The sequence below is a fragment of the Cuculus canorus genome, chromosome 1 (assembly GCF_017976375.1).
Source record: "Cuculus canorus isolate bCucCan1 chromosome 1, bCucCan1.pri, whole genome shotgun sequence".
NCBI lineage: Eukaryota > Metazoa > Chordata > Aves > Cuculiformes > Cuculidae > Cuculus > Cuculus canorus.
The window spans coordinates 169,300,593-169,321,421 of NC_071401.1; the positions used below are offsets into that span (position 1 = coordinate 169,300,593).

A 20,829-nucleotide genomic window follows, 5' to 3' on the forward strand; every position below is an offset into this window, starting at 1 on the left:
TTGTCCCACTCCCTCCTGGCCTCAGCAAGGAGTCTGCTCGTGTTTACTTAGGTTTTCATTTTGTAGTTCAGAATAAAGGGAGAGTGTCCCCTACTTAAAGGTCAAGCATGTTTTTCTTTAATCCAGTACAATTTGTTATCTACTTCATCTGAGGTCTTGGGCACACACGTCCAAGTAAACACAGGATATGTGTATGGCAGTATCACCCTTTGCAAGACATTCACTTTGGTCATGCTGTTATAAACATCACTTTTCAAGGGCTCCTAAATCCATCTTCCTTGAGAGAGAAACATGGCACGTACGCTCAGAGAGGAAGCAAATATTGCTGTGGTGGCTGACTCGATAGGGCTTGCTAGATTTTCAGCCTGATGTTACAGAAGTATGAAATTAAGTCTGACATGCTGCAACCCAATACTTGAGGCTGTTCATTTTACTCCACATTGCTGGTGGGCAGCTCTCTGCTTATTTGTGCCTGTGCCTGGCAGAGGTGAAGAGAGGAAGGGGCTCTGTGCCTGTTTGAATGGCTGAGGCCTTTAAACCTTTCAGCTCAGTGTTCCCTCAGAAGTTCACCCAACCTCTGTGGGTGTATGTGGAGGGGAAGGTGTGCAAGGGTAGCAAATATCCCCTCATAGGAACTTTATAACACATTTATAATATGAAAACAGCCATGGAGATTTGATAAATGCTTGGAGTTTTATTTCTTGCCAGACGCTTTAAGAACCTCCCCTCCTTTTGGCATCCCTTTAGCAGGAAGAAACAGAAAAAAAATATGTAAATATGTCTGTCTTTCTTTTATTTTTACCTTTAATCTCCTCTATAGTTTTGGGGGATGTGATTTCTGTTACAGCTATGTGTCAGGAAATGGTTTTATGTCACCTTGTTTTTTTATCCGGCTGTTGGTTTATTCATCTGGAGGTCATAAGCTCATTCTCTAAGAGAGGGTTAAATCTGCTAATACAGTATTGCCAACCATTCAGAAATGAATGTGGTAGCTACAGAAAATCATCTTAAAATATTCCTGCAATCCTTTGTTTTCCTTTTGAAATTACTGAATCCATAAGGGGCACTTGGTTGATGTTTTCAAATTTCCCATTAGGACCAAACTTCACTATTTCTTTCCAACATGAAAGCAGAGAGTAATTTATACTCATGGGACTCCAGCAGCTGCATTTCAAGACAACGCCAAGCTTTGCAGTGTAAATCATGAGAGTTGGCAAGGGAACAATGCCTGATGTGTCAGATGCCTGGATTGTCCCTAAAGACAATTGCACCTCCACCCTTCCACTGATGTCCAAGCAATTTTCACTGATTCTGTAATTATTGCTGTCTTTTCCTCTGCTGGGAAAAATCAGTGAAGCTCCTCTGAAGTTACTGGAGTTGCAAAGCTGGGTGTCAGGTGCAGGGCTGCCATGCACGCTCGGTGTCTGACAGCTTTCACGGTGTTCCTCCAGGTTCATATTAAGGCGGCCACATCTGGGCTTTCTCCCTTGCATTTGCATTGCATACGTCAAAATAAAAGAGCTATATCTATTTAATTATAATTTATGGTGTTTTACCAATATTCAAAGTCTTACTTAAACAGTAAAGTCCTGCCTAATGCTGCTGATTCATGCAACCCTTGCACCTGACAAGGTTTCCTGACTACAGCTGTGCTATCATGGAGGCTTGCTTTCAAAGCCAGATGGTCACTCCGGTGGAGATGAAAGAAGACTCCAAATACCTTATCAATGAATAACCTTTCTGTGTGATCCAGCCTCCCAGACAGCCACTTCCCCTGAATGAAGTTCCTAGTGCTATATATGTAAAGGATGTCTCAGCACTGAAGTTGATGTTTTGATTGGTGACTTCCAAGTGATGTGTGTGCCTCACGGAAAGAAAACCCTTTATCTGAATTAGCTGGTAACCGTTGGTTTATCTTGGAGTTGTAAATAAAGGTGTGTCATCTGGAGCTTAGTTTTGCTCCGCTGAAGAAAACCCTGAGTCTGCATCTCTTCATCTGTGCCAGAGATTGTTTGCACTCTTTAGCCACTGTTTATACTCCATTGCAGTGAAAGAAGATGAGAAAAAAATGTGAAGCCAAACCTGCACTCTCATTGCATAAGAGAATCTTTTCCAAATCTTGTAGATGCAAATTAGTGTTACTTTCAAAGAGATATCTTCCCTTGAGTTTAGATTAGAACTTCAGTACAATATCATGACTTGAATTAGATTTAAATGCAGTGTTATGGATTCTAATTAGCATTAGTTTTGAAAAATACGCCATGTAGTTGTGTGATACGAACCTCTCTCCCTCCGGGAACAGACTGAGACTGGTAAAGCTGTAAGACTGTTATAATGCTTCACAAAGGGAATCACGGAATCATAGAATGGTTTGGATTGGAAGGGATTTTTAGGATCATGCAGGTCCAACATCCCTGCCATAGGCAGGGACACCTTCCACTAGACCAGGCTGCTCAAAGCCTTACCCAACCTGGTTTTGAACACCTCCAGGGATGGGGCATCCACGACTTCTCTAGAAAACCCGTTCCAGTGCTTCACCACCCTCACAGTAAAACCAATCATCCTAATATCAAATCTAAATCTCACTTCTTTCAGCTTAAAACCGTTACCCTTCATGACATCACTGTGCTTGCTGATGAAGAACCTCTCCTTAGCTTTCCTGTAGGCCCCCTTTAAATATGGAAGGGCTACTGCAAGGTCTTCCCTAAATCTTGTCTTCTCCAGGCTGAAAAAACCCAAATCTCTCCTCACAGGGGAGATGCTCCAGTCCTCAAATCATCTTTGCGGCTCTCCTTATATGTTTGAAAGTCTATAGAATGAACCAAGCTTTTCTCTATGAAATTCAAATTTGATGGAGATTGCTGCTGGAGTCCAAATAATGTAACAGCCAATAATTTAATGAACGTTGGGCTGCAATATCAGCTCAATGGCAGGAGGGGACAGAGAAGTGGGAATGGAATTTGTGTAAATGTGTTGGGGATGAATTTTTCAGGGAGTTAAACCTACCAGGATTGAGGATGGGACAAGTGCAGCCTCTGTTAGTCCAGGATTCAGGGTAGAGTGTCCTCTTGCCCCGGAGAATCTTCAGCTTTGTAGATTTCAAGACTTTCTTGATCTTTGCAATAACTTCTGCATGGGAGCCTTTGTCATGAGCTGACAAGATCTTCGTCTTGATCACTGGGAAGACATGAATTAAAACCCAGGAATACATCAATTATTTACAATTGTCTTTTTGTTTGTTTTCTTAGTGTTTGTTTGTTTTTTTTTTTTTTTTTTCTAATGCAGGTGTCTGGGCAAATCATTGAGGACAATTCATTGCAGTGGAGTTAGCCTGATGCCCCTTCCTTGGGAGCCTGAGATCAGCACAGCCCTGGGCCAGCAGATACATCCCCTTACCCATGGGCAGGAATGCTGCTGGTTCACTTGCCATGGCCCCTGGACCTGCCATGTGGGCAGTGGGAGAGGTCCAAAGAGCAGATATTCAAAACTTGTGAAGACCCTATTTTCCCCAAGAGCTCAGCAAACACTTTGGCTTCCTTACCACTTCAGGAAATCAAGCAGAAAGCCTTTCTTCTAGGGATGGACCTGGAGGATTTGCTGGCCTCAGCCCAGGCAGCAGGCAGGGGTGTGAGGGGCTGCCTTCATCCATTCCTGATAGGCACTCCTGCTGTTGTTTCTCACACTTTGCAGAACGGCCAAATCCAAATGCAGTGGCGGAGACTGAGTATTGGTTGGGACTGAGGCAAATTGTAGGGTGTTTTGAACTCACAGATACCCACAGGTACACGTGGGCCACCTGGTATCCCACCTGCTGAGCTCCTGTGCGGTGGAAGCTCAAGGCTCTGGTCTCATGCATGAGCCATGCCTCAACCTTGCTGATACCTGCTCTGGTTGGTATCACTGTATGATGGTGCTTTATTCAGTGCTGCCTGTTAGGAAGCTCGGAGAAACGTCTCCTCCTACCATATGGCCTCCTGAAGCTCATGATAAGCCCCATAATTCATCTGTCTTTCTAGTTTAGCTGACACCTTTGCATGTTCAGTGATGAAAGGGTGGGAAGCCTGAGTGCACTTCTAGATAAGATTTATGAACTTGTTTTTTTGGTGACTTTTTTATTTTAATCTCTTATCTTTTGCAAGATTAAACACAGTCACTATTGCAGCTGGGGAGCAAAGCAAAGCAGAATCAGATTTTTTCCTAATACCACTAAGCTAGGGCTATATTTCAACAGCTGGCGGCCCCTTGAACTTTCCTTTGTAGGTTGCTCTGCAGAGGTATGGGTTATCTCTGTGTGCATTTTCAACTTCAGCACGAGATGAAACAGGTGCAAGAGACCCCTGGAAAACTGTTAAGGGAGGGAGTGCTACACAGTGCATTCCTTTCTCTGCTGTGGCTTGAAGGAGGTGTTTCACTGGCACACACCAGAGAGGTCTTGAGAATAGAAGTGTCTCCATTCCTTCATTTAAACTCAATAGACACATAGACAATATACAGCACGCTATCACAACAGCTGAAATTTGCTGACAGGGGAAGTTTCCAGTAGCTGTCGGAGCAGTTTTCTTCATGTAGTGGCTTGCACGGTGATCACTGTCCCTCCATATATACTGTGTGATCCTATACCATTCTTGGGGCACATGGTCTACAGAAAAGGTTTTAATGGCCTGGTTTTGGTAACAGAGCTTTCCAGTCTGTCTTGGACCTAGAGAACCTCTTAGTGATGCTTCCAGCTCTTATGTTTCCAGCTCTTGTCCTTCCATGATTTTGGCACAAGAGCATTTTGGTAGCAAGAGAGGTGGGTAACAGAGCAAGACAATTCACCCACCTTGACTTGGCACCATGATATCTATGGCTTTTGGAAAGGTCGAAGATACGCCCTTAGACTATGCCCATGGGTTTGCTGGGATGGAGTGGTGCACAGAGCAGCACCTCTCACGATTTACAGTCTTGCACTGCCTCGCAGCACCTCCCTTTGTGCCCCTGCCACCTCATCTGAAACTCACCGTAGGTGTACTTCATCCCGCAGAAGACCTTGGGATTCCCTAAAACTTGCTCTTTACATTCGCATTTACCTGGGAAAAGAGAAGGAAGCAAACGGCTGTGGATTGTACTTAGAAGATGTGAGTCTTTGCAGGCAAAGCCTGGGACCCTCCAGAGGTTTTCACATGGTCCACAAGCCCCATGCAAAAAAAAAGCCTATTTTCAGATCCAGGCTGAATATACTTAGTCCAAGGGCAATTGTTTCTTGTTTACAATTGGAAGAGAAGGGAAACAAAGGCCTTATTATTTTGCCTTGAGATGCAAATAACACGCATGTCTTTCTCTGCGGTATTTTCCACACCGCAATGTACCAGACAAATTTTAAAAGGAAATGTTGCAGAGGTTAAGGCAGATTAATGACTTCCGTGATCTCAGAACAAAGGATAACGTGATATTCTTATTTACCTTTAAAATGAAGTTGCCCAGACAAATGATGGAGCTTTCCCCTCAATTAACTCAATTATTGTATCTTCGAGATTTTTATCATGCGGCTTGCTGAAAAAAGCAGGAAATGATGCTTGCCTGCTTGCATGCAGCCATTGCAAGGGAGGACGGCTTGATGCTGTGCCGCAAGGACAAACTGCCTCGCAGCAACCTCACGCAGTATCCGCCTCTCTCAGACTGTGGGGGAAATAACTTCCCCAGCTGAAAACGTAACTGCAAGGCTAGGCAATCCCGAATTGCATTGTAAGCTGCAATTCATGCCAAAATTGTTGTGGGGAGCACGGAAATAAGTTTTCATTTGAAAATTTCCAGTTCTCTGCCCATGAAGTGGCAAAATCCACCCTCTAAATAATACTGCTGGTTTGTCCAACCTGTAGTAGTTCTAATGAATATAAAGACATTTAAAACATGACAGACAGAAAAAAAAAGAGACTGTCTAACCTTAAAATTTAGAGTTGGGGCTGTAAATTCAGGCAGGCAACTCTCACCTTACCAACAGCTAAATACCAGGTGCAGGCTTTAAGCACGTAGCATCTGCCTAAAGGATTTGCACATCCTCACATTGATGGCATGAACCATAAGGCTCCTCTGACTCCTTGGTCACACAGGACATTAATGGGGAATGTCCATCCCCTGCTGCAAATGCCAGAGTATTAATTCTAAGCCAATACAGAGACTCTATCTGTCCTGGCTGCTGGCAGGAGGGATGGGGCAGGAAAAGATGCTTAAAGCTGCCGTCCTACCAGAGTGCCGGAGTGCTGAGAAGCCCTGCTCATCCTCCCAGCCCCAGGTGGGCTCACTCTCGTTGAGCACTGCCTGGAATGGAGGCGCTTCGTGGTGCCAGGTCACGTCTGAGCTGTTGAGGGAAAGGGAGATGGTCAGCCTTCCTCCTGGAGCTGGCGGAAAGCAGGGCCACTACCAACCTGTCTTCTGGGGACTGCACATCCTGGTGGTGTTAAACACAAGAGGCAGTTTTGGAAAGTGAACACATTGAGTGTTGCCAGAGTGGATCCTGAATACATTTGGGCCTTCAAATGTGTTACAGGGAATTATATGCTATAAATATCCCCTGCGTGGTAAGATAAAGCAATGTATAAGATCTGGAGAGAAAAATATTTTCAAAACATGCTGTATTCAAAAAATCAGAGCCTCTTTTTAAGTCCAGCCCAGTCAATGCAAGCTGAGTTGCAACAGAACAATATTAACCCTTTGGTCTCTCCTTGCTCAGATCTCCCTGAGGCTCACATTTTGCTCATGGTGAAGTGTAACGGTGAAGGTTATGGAAAACACCCCATGCATTAACACCAGCACTGAGAGCCAATAATCCAACCTCGCTGATGCCCTGCCACCGTGTGCCAGGCACCCAGGTGGACTGCAGCCTCAGCTCACGCTCTATCCCCAATTCTCGACCACAACAAGCCCCAAACACTTTGTCTAATATTTTCAGACCAGGTGCCATGTATAAATTAGGTCAGAGAAGTGTCCTCCCTGGAATGGAGACGTCAGGGGGATTGCTGAGGTTGGGGGACGGTGGTGGGACCCCCCCAACTCACCTGCTGCTGTGGCAGTCCCCAGTGCGGGGGTCGCAGCTGCGGGCACAGTCGCAGGGGCGGCAGCCATAGGCACCGAAGCCCCAGTACCCGGGGAGGCAGCGGTCGCAGTGGGGCCCTGCCACGCCAGGCTTGCAGGGACAGTCACCGGTACTGGGGTCACAGAAGGTGCGGGGGCCAAGGGGGAGCGTGGCTGATCCCAGGGGGTGGCAGGAACAGGCTGCGGGAGACACCAGAGAGGAAGAGATCATCTGTGAGCACAAAAGCAATGTGGGATGAAGGCGTAGGAGATGCCTGTGAGGCTGACACTGCATAGGGACACTGATGAGGTTTCTGGACTTTTTTTTTCACCCTCGGGCATATAAAACTGAGCAGAGTGTCCCTTTGGAATCTGTATGATTTTAACTTTTGTGAATTATCTTAATTAGCCAACCTACCCTGGTGTCGTGTCATGTTTTGCCAAATAGGTCTTTATTACTTTCCTTACAGTATCTGGACTTCAGTCCAGCCAAGTACCCAGGGATGTGCCTGGCTCACAACGATATTTAAGCAGCTGTGGGTGCTTCATTGCAAAAATGAATCAGAGCATAATTGCTTTCTAAAGTAATAACAACTCTCTTTCATCCAGGAGGTTAAAAACCTCCCTCTGAATGGTCATCTTAATTAAAGTGGAGGCTGAGCAAAAAGTACCCTCTGTCTCTGTCTGATTTTCTGTTAAAGCCATCATTTCAAAATATTAAAAGAAAAAGAATGAGGACACCGACGGCTCAGAGATATGCTTTTGCATATGCTCTGAGACACGCGTTTGGAGAGTGCATATCAGAAATGCTGGCTGCTCTTTCTTCCTCCTCCACAGCCCCTTGCAGCAGAATGATGCACTACAAGTGTGCTGGGACATAAAAATGGTCGTTTGTACAGATCAGAAAGGATGCCCTAAAATAGGTGAAGTCTTCCCTGCCTGCTTCTTAGGATTTTTCTTTTCCATAAATGTAATTTGTGTCTGTTGCACGACCACAATCTTTTTTCCCCCCAAAGATGGTAATCTTTTCAAAGATCAGAAATACAGTCATCAGAAGTGTGAGCCAAACCTCTGACCATTTGGCCTGGCCAGCAGGCAACACAGTGTCCCACAGGACAAGTAGCTGGGTGATTCATGCTCTCTTTCTCTCAGGGTTTGGTTCTCTGACCAGGACATGTTACGGTCAGCCTTGTGCATTAGCACAAAAACGTCCTTTGCTGAAAGACTTTTGTCTAAAACTCAATTTACATAAAAATCGGATTTCCTGAGAAAATTTCATTTGGAGGGAAAAAATTCATCAAATTCTAATATTTTTTTTTATTTGGCAGCTATGAAGGCAATAAAAGCCACTGCTTTTTTTTCAGTAACACAGTCCTTCTTTTAAAATACTTATTGCCGTCTGCATAAATTTAATTTTGCTCTGACAACATTTTTATGGTTTTGGGGATTTGACATACCTGGAGTGTCATTTCAAAATACTACAGGACAGACTAGTATTGGCAGTTAACTTACAGGCGACCATGATTCCAAAACCTTTGCCAAAGTAATCCCCAGATTTTCCCCACCCTTGCCATTCCCCCAAAAATATAATTATATAAAATTAAAAGATTAGAAAGCCTCTCCGCAAACTGCATAACTAGCTGCAGGCAGTGAACTCCAGTACCTTTAATAGCATAGTTTTCAACAGCACTCACCAAGACTCGCATACCTTTCTCCTGAAGTCTGTGAAGTGTTTTACACCTGACACATATAGCCAAACGCTCTCTTTTCCTACTAGATGTGGTGGGTATTTCTGGCATTCCTCAGCCCCTTCAGGGGAAATATCAAGCACTTAAAGTTCTATTTTCCTGCGGTCCGTGAAATAACTTCACTTCTCAGACAGACATTTGGTCCTGCTTCTCTTGGGTTTCAGCTGAGTTTTCACACCCTACCCTATCAGAGTTGGAGATTTTTATGTTTTAGACCATGCTTGCGCACAATTTTTTCCTAAGGGAAAATTTAATGACAGTGGCAATACCACAGTGAGGCAAGAACATTAATTTTACAAAAGCTGTTATGAAAACTACAGCAGCAAGATCACAGACAAAATGGCAATTAAAACTGAGAATGTAGTTGGTTATACTTTTTAATAAAAGCTGCAAAGAGATGTATTTTAAAGGTTATTAATTTTTACAAGGGCTGTGCATCCACCTCCATGGACCCTGTCCTTCCTGGCTGCTCCCCTATGAGCTACCAAGGCAGCAAACCTGCTTTCCACCATTGCTGAGCAAACTGAAGCTTTTTTGTCTTGCATCTTCAGTGCAGGCCCAAGATGACACTAAGTGGCGTTGATCTGATTGCTTTGGGTGGCAAACTTACATCATGGTAAATGTGATGTGCAGTGGGAATACGCGGAGAAATGTAGAGGCATAAAGTGCAGCCTATCCCTATGCACTGAGTACAGAAATGAGACTCCAGAGCTCAAATGTGACTGAATTGTACCAGCTTTGAACAAAATGCATGAAAATAGGACCATGTGCTTTCATACTATGGCAATGGCAGGAAGAAAAGGATTGCAGGGTTGACCACACATTTGGCAGCTGCGGCTATCGCTCCCTCAAGGGCTGCTGTGCTGAGCATTGGGTTTAGACCCTGTTTTCCTCTTTCCACCCAATCTGCACCTCACTGGTAGCAGGAGACCCATCTCCACAAGGGTGTGAGGAGCAGCTTAACAGCAGATAGAGCAACTACAGGCAGTGGTGCATGGCACTTCATGGTGGATACATGGGCGCTGTGCGCAAGACACTCAGTGTGAGGCTTCAGGATGGTTCCTGCCTCATGAGCGATGGCCTTCCCACTGAGGAGGGTGGGGTTTTCCATGGCCAAGGAAGCTCCAGTGAGAGAAGGGCTGGCTGGGCACCACCAGCCTGGGACCAAGAGAAACCTTCCTCAAGCATGATCTTCTTGTTTTCTTTTCAATTTGTAAGCAGCATGGTTCAAATACCAACTTATCACCCTGTGCTACATAGCAATATTTTACACGTGACTTCCATACACATGGGAGCAGCCCTCCAGCGGAGCTGGATTTTCCCAGGATACAGTTGCGGTTTCTTCAGTTGCCAGCTAACCTTTGGAAATGACAAATATTTACCCTCAAAAAACTACAGTTGAAAAGCAAAAACAAACTCAACAATTATAAAACCTGAATTATTGTCTGCAATTATACTGTAGCTGAGGCTTAAAAATTCATGAGGGATGTAAAGAAAAGGACTGACGGGGGGAGGAAGAGTAATCAGATTGGTGTTTTAAATAGCAGAACATCTCGTTTTATCAGGTACACACCTACTCTTGAGCAAATATTGTATACACTCTTCACCTACAAGAATCTTTAGAGTATCCTTAAAGATTATAGCTTAACAACTCCTTTATTTACTTTGATCTTGGTATTTTTAAATTTTTCAGTGCTACCCTGCGGCTGAGCAATAATGGTACCTTGTGTCAGAAGTAAACAGGCAACACCGTAGCCTTCCCAGAAAGAATAACAGAGCACCACGCACACCCCCTGTTATGGCACGGTCCTTGGAAATGTGCCAGGCATAGGCTGTAATTGGTCTTATATAATTTAATTTAACAGTCATTAGTCATTTGCTACAGCCTTGCAAGCTGCCGGGCTTCCCCGTGAGAAGCTGGGTCCCCGGGTGCAGGAGCAGCCCCGACAGCAGGAGACCAGGAGGGAAACACTGAAGGGGTCTTAGGGAGGACAGCATTCATGAGAGTATGAAAAAAGCCCAGAGAGAAATAATCAGCATGTTTGTAGCAATAGGGTACCTGAAAGGAAAGCATTCAGATGATCCCTACATTTTTGTTCAATCCAGTTTATGCCTGGGAAAGTTGTCGCCTCAAGATACTTCAGTACTTCATGCTCTGTAATTCATAAATACCAAAGAAAAAAAGAGCAACGAAGTAGATGTATTTAATGCAGAGGGTAAATAAATGCAGACTTTTTCTCACTGTACTCAGGGTTATCTTACAGGTTTTGTCAAATATGTTACCTTTGGCCTTTAAACACCAGAGTTCATGACTACATAGCAATCCATAAAGAGACTGGATTGTTGCATTAAAGAGCAATGGGAACAAACTTACAGTCTATATGTCAGGCATACTTTTTTTGGGGAGGAAAAATTGTGGAAAGGGGAATGCCATGGGCCAGTGATTTAGAGATGAATGCAGAAAGCTGAGAGGACCGAGCATTGGTATATGTCATTCATCATCTCATCTCCACAGCTTTCTCCAGCCCAGAATGGCTGCGAGAAACTTTTTAATTGAGTCTCATGGTATTTGGCTAACATATAGCTAATGACATGATGTAATGCCCAACTTCGTTAGCACTGGTTTAACTTGCACACAGGCACATGCCCACTGTTGGTAGCCTTCCCTTTGAGCTATGGCTGCTTTGCAGCAATATGTCCTGAGACCTCTGTTTCCATTTGGTTTTGCAAGGAAGAAAGCTCCACGCTGGCCAGCCCAGGAGGTGCCATTTGACTCCCTCTCAGTCCCTCCAAAGAGCCACACGATTTGGATTGGGTGTTTTGGCACCAGGAAAACCATACCATGTGTCCCTTCTGAAACTCCATCTCCTCAATGGGCTGCATGAGACATCACAGAAGATGGTGGCCACTCCTACCACCTCCAAGCTGAAGGGTGTTATTTTCAGGTGTCTAGAAGACCGCATTCAAGTCAATACCAAAGCTTGACTTGGCTTCATCGGTCTTGGAAAAGCACGTGCTCTTCACTGATGGGAGCTGACATGTACAGAGCATTGGGAATTACAGCCCTAGTGAAGGCAGGACAACTCAGTATTTTTCATGTAATGTAATGTAAAAACACATTTTGGAGCTTGAACATGCCATACAGACTTTCAGTCTTTTCCTGTGTTACCTACCAGGAGTCAATTAATTAGTATTTTTGTTTCCAATCAACAAGATTGAATCCACAAGTTAGGAAAAAACCCACAAGCACCTGCATTGTGTCTAAGTGCAAGATTTAAGCCTGGTTTTTTTTTGTACTAAAGAGACTCCAAAACAAAAGTTCGTTGCCTAAGTTCTGGCAATATTTACAGCGGGAAAATATCTGATGTTTGAGGAGGAGGTTTGGAGCTTTGATGTACATAAGTAGGTAAAGGAACTTTAAAAAGTCATTAAACACACTGCTTAAAAACACAAATTTGTGTACATACTACAGCAGTGAAATAATTATTCACACACATAACGAACTGTGGTCAATTCTGTGTTCATAGAGAGAATTAGAGTTGTAAAACAGGTGGTTCAGCTGTTGCTGCTTCTCCTTACAAGGAGTTTAAAGGGGAGAGGAGGAAGTCTTCTGCAATAGGCTGGTAGGGCCACTGGGAGCCTCAAGAGAATGATACATAGCAAGGGAGTGGGACGAAAACAGTTGTTGCCCACCCGACCTCACCAATGAAAGTGAAACCGCACACAACTTCCCAGCCTGGAGTACAGCTTTCCAGCCCAGAAGAGTTTCTCCTCCTTTAAATGCAGATACTTCTCCTTTAAAGGAGAGAGATGTCCTCAATGTTTCCACAAATGACACAAGTAGGGTGTCAGTTGGATTATTTTTCTGCCACCCATGAAGGTCCTTCTCCAAACTGGGGTCAGTGGGGAGAAACCTGTTGAAGCCAGTGGGTGGCTGTAGGCGTAGAGCAGAGGGCATGCCTGCAGCCTATATTTAGCTGATCAGTGAAATGTGCTTGGCACAGTCTGGGGATCCAGAGTCCCCCACAGTGAGTCACTATCCTCACAGGGGTCCCTGGGGAGCGTGGCTCCTCGATAGCTGCTTTTGCTTGGGAAATATTTAATTTCACATATGGCCGAGTCATTGCCTTTGGTCTGGCCTTCTCAGTGTCACGCCTTCCGGGATATAACTTGTGTTCCCATCTCTCCCTCTCTACCCACCTGCCGCTGCTGTGAACACGCACTGGTGGGCGATGCTATTTATCAGCTGCACCCCTGTTGGCTGAGGCACCCTGCTTCTGAGGTTGCAGCAATCACCAAACAAGGAGAACATGCAAACATGATGCAACTTTTGCTCTTCAAAGACAGCAGGAGAAAGTCAACGAATCACCGCTCTTGCACTGCCTCCAAGCTACAGGAGTAAAGAACTCCCTGTCCTCCTTGCGCCTAAGCAAGAAGACTGCTCTAAGGAAGGACAGGAAGATCTCATCTTTCCACTGACACCCTCACACTTAAGCATTTTACTAGCAAAAGGTTGCTGACTTACGTTTGCAGGCATCTGGGGCAGAGAAGGGCTTCCTGAGGTCCCGGTAGAAGCCTGGCTTGCAGCGCTGGCAGTGCTGCCCTTCTGTGTTGTGCTGACAGTTGTCACAGACGCCGCCGCTTCGATTGCCTGATGCCAGCCATGCATCCATGTCAAAATGACAAGTGTCGGCATGCCCATTACACTTGCAGGCTGAGACAAAGCCAAAGGAAGCAGAAAGACTCATGAAGGCAGTGAGAGATGTTGATTTATAGAAAAGAGGCACAAAACTCCAAACCATCCTTTGGAATGGGAGGTCTGACCTATGAACCCGGTATTCACTCAAACTCATAAAGTATCATCACATTTTCATCTATGCTTCCCAGCTTTTAGAGGTGACATTTAAGAAAAAATAATTTCTTTAACTCCTTTATTTCTAGTATGAGTTTCCCAGTACAAGGCAGCAATATGGTCAGGCCAGCACAGGGAGACCTCTTACACTCACTGGTCCTGCTGGGGCTGAATCCTTCCCTCCCTGCTTTAGAAATCAGCAGTGCCTCATACAGCATCTGCCATGTGAGTGTTGTCAGGATGCTCCTTGCAGGTGACGGAGGGAAAAGGCAGATGGAGGGAGGTGTGAGAGAGAAGGTGAATATCCCTCTTTCCTTGTGCTGGCAGTGGAGGAAGTCTGGATGTCCACACACTTGAAGTTAGGGGCCACGGGAGATCTGTTTTAGACCCTGCACATCAAATACTGCTGGTGGAAACACAGACCCGCTGTCACTCACTTGGGGAACATCTATACCACAGAGAGGTGTGGCCACAGCCCACATCGGCAGGCTGATGCTAGCTTAAGTGTTGACAGTATGGTATTCACAGCGGGATGGTGCTTAGCATGCCTGTAAACCTTCCTGGGGTGGTGAGATTAATTCTCAGCACCCTTCTGGCTAAGCTGCTGCTGCTACTGAAGCAAATCACCTCGTGACCTCTGCAGTCTCCTGCAGCCCGTGCTAACCTCAAGCATCCCTCCCCAGCACCACAGATGCAGTCCTTAAACCCCCCCAGAGCCTGCAGCTCCTCTTGCCCTCAGTGCCCAGGGAGTAAGCAGAGCCTACGTCCAGCTGCAGAAGACCATACCTCCTGCAAATGTGTTTGTCAGTGGTGCCAATGGAGGGGACAGTGCTGGCCCCTTGTAACCTCCCGGGCACGCTGGTGGGCTGCAGTCTGCCTGTGACAGCAGACCACATCTCAAGGAGATACACTTCAGTACCAAGAAAAGGTCACGCCAATAGACAACACGGTCCCATGAGGATTCCCAAGCGAGGAGCTTTGCAAACAGTGCTGTCCCCACCATACAAACATGCAGTGGGCACTGGGCAGGAGCGTGGCATTGGCCTCTTGGAAACACAGGAGAACCGTGTGCAAGGAAGAAACATTTTGCTCTGGCAGAGGCTCTGGAGACACTGTTCCCAGCTGGTTACTTACACTGACATTCTTTGGGGGCTCCGGTTTTGCCGTCGGCAGCCTGCCAAGGCTGGTCATTGTAGAGCGGGGCGCAGTGCTGGCAGTGGGACCCTGCTGTGTTGTGCTTGCACATGCATTTCCCATGGACCTACCAAGGGAAAGAGAACAAGGATCATCCCAAAGAGTCTTCAGGTCTCTGAAGGGGCACAAGCAACGTCCACATACAAGAGATACTGCATCAGCTAGATGCAATTATGTAGAACAGAAACAGCTAGCACGATGTCTGTCTTAGTATCTTGAACTAGACAAATATTCTGCAGTTACATTTTCAAATAGATTAGTATTTATCGATCTGTATGTCACAGTACTGTAGGATCACAACTTTTATTGAGATCTAAAAGAATCTTTAGCAGAGAATTTCCAGGAGCTTTAAAAAAAAGCCAAGATCCAAAGTATCCTTGGGTCACACTGTAAAACATTTCGCTTTTTCTCCCTCCCAAACACAAATACACCTTTGCAACACTGCAGGAATAGTACTCACAACCTCAGTACCCAGCTTTCTCTAACAGAAATGAGTACAAAAACCCCAGGAATCCAGCCTCCCAAAACATAGATATCTGCTCATCCTAGGCAGTGTTTGCCCCACAAAGAACGAACCAGGGATAGCACAAAGACCATGAGAGGCTATCCTTGGATATCTTCATGAAGACAGGTAATTTAACAGCTATGCAGCATAGCGCAAGAGGGTAATTAGAGATGAAAAGCCAGCATGTTCGCTTGGTGCCAGCTACCCTGTCAGCTGCTGGCATTACTCACACTGTTGGCAAATGCAAAGAAAATAGGACGTAGCCAGAGGGCAAGAGCATCCCGGCAGTCCCTAGATGCAATGAAATCAAGCTCTGAAGCAGCATGGCTCTGCTGGCAAAGCTGAAGGACCTGCCTTTTCCTGTGGAGTGTGGTGGGCAGCTACATACCATAGCTACTTCGATAGCTTCTTGTGCTTGTAGCTTTACTCTGCTCAACCATTTTACTCAGAGCATTTCAGCAGTAAGTCTCTCCAGGTGTCTGATGCATGTCCAGGATCGAGACATCAACAGCATCCTGCGTTTGCTGAAACACAAGCTGAGCAGCGCCTCACCACCCCGATGCCCCTTCCTTCATCAGTTGTAGGTAAAGTGATAGAGAAAGCAGTGCAACAAACTGAGCATCGTTTAGCTTCTCCTGCTGCTCAGTGATGAGCTGAAGACCTTAGCCTGCCCTGTCAGAATGGCCCTGTGCTCATGCCACAGGCTGTCATAAAACAAACAGAGCTACGGAGCTGCACCAGCCGCTATCTGCTTTCAGCATTGGGATCGACACAGGGCAGTTGGGGTGCCTGGTGATCTGGCCTGGAACTGGGGCATGGCTTTAACTGCTACTGGAAAATGCTGCCTTCTGCTCTGTCTAATTTGTGGTTTTACAACCGCGTGGTTTTACCTAACTGCGTGGCTTGCTGCCAAGACCTGCCATGAAAAGGGTTCCTGTAAAACCTGGATGGTAAACAAAACAGAAGAGGACCTTGAACATGTTGTAAACAGCTCCTGCTTGTTACGTAGACTCACCCACACCCACACCAGACACTCCTGGCGGATGATGACTTTCTGATTTACTTATTTTTAATGAATATATTTCAGCTGCTACCTCATGCAGGTCAGGTGGAACCAGTGCAGATAAAACTTCAAAACTGACCTTGGAAATCCTTAAAATGCTTTACAGTAGCAATGCAAACAGCAAAATCTTTCAAAAACATTACGAGTGATCCTTTCCTGCCCTATTAAAATGCCTGAATTATCAATGCAGGAATAAGCAAAATACAGTACAGCAACTGGACTGCATAAACAATGGACAGATATAGATGGAGTCAGACAGAATGCGCAAGCATCTAAGCTAAAGCACTAATACTAAGATAACATCAGTTTCTGTGCTGTTTTGGCTGCATTACGGATTGGTTGCACCGCAGATACTAGTTGGTCTGTCCGGCTCATCATGTATGCTTATCATGACATATGCTTAAATGTGTGCTAGTGTTTGAAAACAATGAAAAGCAAATACATAAAAGAAACAAAACAAATTTGCAGAGGGAATGTTTGGTCATCAAAGTGTGTCCTGTGTTTTCATATCTTCATCTTTTCTACCACCTACAAGACACTCTTCAGACTCTCAGATGCCTTGCTTTCCTAAATCTACACTGCAATAAATTTCTCTCTCATCTATATTTTTTAGGCACAGACCACACACAAATCAATGTTAGAGAACAACTTTATCTACTTCTAAAAGCACCTACCCACTGGAAGCAGAAATTGGTTAACCTTGTATTAGTTGTGTGGTCATCTTTTAGTGATTTTGATGGAGCCCTACCTCTCTGACGCCATTTTTGGTAGGGGTTTCTCTCAAGTCCTTTGACCATCAAGTGGTTAGAGATAAACAGGCTGTAGTAGCCTGAACCACATCTGACGACAGAGAAATCCTTCAGCTTCTCCCTCCCAGGACTGTCTCAGCTGTCAGAAGAGAGGGACCCACCAGACCCGGGACATGCTTGATCAGGAAGAGAAGGGACCTGAGGCAGTCAAAGGGTGCCATGGTCAAACCCAGGTGGTCCCTGGGTGCTTTGGTGATCATGATGCCAAAGGAAGAAGGATATGGGAGAAAACTTGCAAACAGGAGTATGTCTCAGACATGGGGGGCTCTCAGGATTACTGTGGGAATGCATACTCCCCCTGCCAGTGCCCGCAGCTTGCAGCCTCACCCTTCATATTCGGCTCCCCTCTTGCCAAAGTCACACAAAGAATCAGTGGGGACTCAATCAATCAGCAAACGTCTGCTCAGCATCTATTATGTACGATTCTGAAACTCAGAAGCACCTAAGAAACCTTCAAAGGATTAAGCATCCCAAGACACCAGCAGAGAGCGAGGCAAAGCTCCCTGCTGAGGAGTATTCATGGTCCCAAGGCATAAGGCCTGCATTTTCTGAAAGCCCAAGTACTGTATAATAGAGCATGCAACGTTGCCAGGATAGGGGGAGTTGGGTAAAAATCAAACAGAAGAGGATGGGTAAGAACCTCATGTGCAACCATTAATTTGGCACGCAGAGCTAAGAAGCAAACCACTGAATAGCTGTGCGCCAACTTACTAATATTAATCTCTATATAAACTCTAAAGAAATTAATCTTATAAACTTAAAATCCTTCTGCAGCAACAGCAGGCCGGTGGGCTCTCAGGTGCTGTGGCAAGGAGCATTGCAAAAGAGCCAAATTTGGAGATGGTGCAAATCAAGCCAGGTGGTGTTTAGATAGACTCTGAGGCAGAGCAGGGCATGAGGCTCCTGGTACTGATCACTTGTAAAGGTATGATGCACCTGGGGAGAAGGAAACAAATAGTCTGGCTGAAAAGCTTAAAAAACAAGAGAACAGCAAGATTTGACTCTGACTTCTGCATAAAGGCAAGGACAGGATGAGCACAGAAGTCTGTTCGTCCAAACATCTGGGCTCCCCACCTGACTCGGTGGGTGCTGTCACAGCCTGAATCAGGAGGAACCATGTGTTCTCAGTCCTTCTCATAAAGGCGATGCTTTGCAGTCTTCTTTCCTCCACAAGCAGATGTGTTAGCGTCTTCATCAGATGCTCCCTCCCAAGCCCAGATCTCACTGCACCCGCTCCGTTCACCTCGGCAGAGGCTGGACTGGGTGTTCAGTATCCCAGACTGCCATGCACGCTTTGCAACCCTGCGCACCCCTGCTTGCTGCGAGGCTGGAGACTTGTAATCTCAGCGGGATTCACACCCGGGTGAGTGCCTGCAGAGGCATGGGATGCAACGACTTCATTGGCCCTGATTCTGCCTTGGATGAAGCCACCCAGGCTCCAGTCTTCAGGAGCAAGCTTTGGGAAAAAACCAGCAGTAGTGCTGAGCCTTTACAGTGGTGCTACTCAAACGGGCTGGATCCCGACAAAACCCTGCCTCTGTGAGGTCCCCCCAGGTGCCACGGTGGCCCCAACCCCTCTTGGTCAGACAGAATGAGGCTCAGACCCACTAATGAACAAGCTAAACAGCCAGTCTCAGCCAAGCAAGGGGAGAGAAATGGGCTCTTTAATAAGTTGTTTCTCAGTGCAGCTGTTTGTAATCACAGATCAGATTTAATCATGGAACAGTTTAATTAACACCTTTATTTTCCTATTCCTTTTCTTCTATAAAGTCGGATCTAAACGCTTGCCTCAGGCTGATGTATTTCTTTTTTTCAATTACCGCCCTAACCAGCTCTGCTTTAAACATCTCTCCATCCTAGCTTTATCCCATTGAAGAAAATCTCTTTTTTCGGCTATATAATTCCAGCATGACAGAAAAGATTTTTACGCATTGAAAACAACAAAAGAAGTGAATATTAGCAAGCCCCTTCTTGCAGCCCATGGAGAGACAGGTATTTTTATTAATTATAAAGAAACAGCTGAAAATAGCAGAAAGACAGGACAAGAAGAAGGGATAATAGAAGGAAAAGAGAAGTGGCAGCAGGTGAAAATCAGCCAACAGACTGTCTACACTGGGCAAAATTAAGGCCTGTCAGAGCTGTAGGAGGGCCAGATGCAAGACTGTGATGCTTTGTAAATCCCTCGTTATGCCAGTAAGAAGCCAGGAGTCCGGGCTGAGAAATCAGCCCCGCAACTCTCCTGGAACCCAAAGTAAAGTGGGGAAATGATGAACCCAGCCTCAGGGATTTTGCCAGCATCTTGGCACCTTTCTGATGGCAGAATGTGACCTCCATGAATCGACAAGGGAAAAGGCACATTTTTTCCTCCCTTTTCATTTACCTCCATTTCCATTTAACTATAAGGCATACCCACTCGGGTCACTCTGGAGCATCACTAAGTACACAAACACAATTCCCAGCATGTCTCACCGCTTTAAGCATTCACACAGCCCTTGATTCATTTAAGGAGCAAATCTTTCTCATACCATTTTTCATTTTGTCATGGGGTCTTTACATCCCAGTTCACTTTCACACTGTAGGAGGGCCTTCTTAGTTCTACAGCCCCATCGCAGTCAGTCATTAGAGGCCACAATGCAAACAGCGTTACAAAAGTTGACTTCTGTAAGATAAATGAGTGACTGATTTCCCTATACAAAGACAGTTGCTAGGGCATGCTTCCTTCCAGAGCCTTTTGTTGCTGAATTATAACCTTCCAACACTTCCTTTCAGACTGCAAATACATGGGGTTTTTTTCTTTAGTCAAATCCTATAAAATCCTTTTGCCTCTATGTATCATATTCCAAAAAGTTGGGCAGTGAGAAAGAAATACTGCGCTGATGGAAAAATGCTTTCAGTCACCTGTTATGAATTGATTTATATTTCAAGAACTCACCCACTATATAGAGTGCAACACAAATGCACACTAAAAGAAAATCAACGTCCCAAAGATCTGATAGTGTAAGTAGGCAGAAAATCTGGGAGGGGCAAGTGCTTTTAATAGAGTTTCTTTCTTGGAACTGCTAAAATTGTATTTTCTCTAATTTTTTATTTTAATGGAAAATGGTCATCATATCAGCCTAAAGGAAAATCACAGCATTCATGCTGAGTCTCTAACGATAGCTTTTAAACTGTGTTGTGTTCGAACCACTGTGCCAATTTTAGAACCAATGCTTACTGACTGCTGTCAGCATGCAGGGAGGTATTCTTTCCCAAAGCACCAGACAACCAAATTTATGCATGAGAAAACTCTCATATCCTATCTCGTTCTTGTGAAAGAATACAAAGCTTGTAGTCCAGGGCGTGGGGGCTGTCTGATGCATTTTTTTTTTTAATTCCTTGTACAATAGGCTTCTGTCAGTGCTGCTGGAGAAGACCTTCACCATCTTTTGATGTCAGTAGCACGATAACAATTTATAACAGCCACTGGGTTTGCCACATGGGAAGGGGGAGGAACATTCAACCTGCCTGACTATACAAAGTGCTTTAGCACAGTAGCTCAGCCTACCCAGGATCCAAACCATACGGTATCCCTGCACTCCTTCGTAACTATAGGAAGAGCCTGGGAGGAT

At 45.3% G+C, this 20,829-nt stretch overlaps 1 protein-coding gene across 1 annotated transcript in view; it reads right to left on the reverse strand.

Moving 5' to 3' along the window:
* Positions 1 to 20,829, reverse strand: part of NTN4 (netrin 4) — a 48,494-nt gene that overhangs the window by 2,778 nt on the left and 24,887 nt on the right. The window contains exons 4-9 of the mRNA XM_054055269.1: positions 14,785 to 14,911; positions 13,324 to 13,512; positions 7,035 to 7,251; positions 6,225 to 6,337; positions 5,001 to 5,069; positions 3,007 to 3,177 (exon numbers count right to left, since the gene is read on the reverse strand). Coding sequence (XP_053911244.1) covers positions 3,007 to 3,177; positions 5,001 to 5,069; positions 6,225 to 6,337; positions 7,035 to 7,251; positions 13,324 to 13,512; positions 14,785 to 14,911 — 886 coding nt within the window. The remainder of the gene's footprint in view (positions 1 to 3,006; positions 3,178 to 5,000; positions 5,070 to 6,224; positions 6,338 to 7,034; positions 7,252 to 13,323; positions 13,513 to 14,784; positions 14,912 to 20,829) is intronic.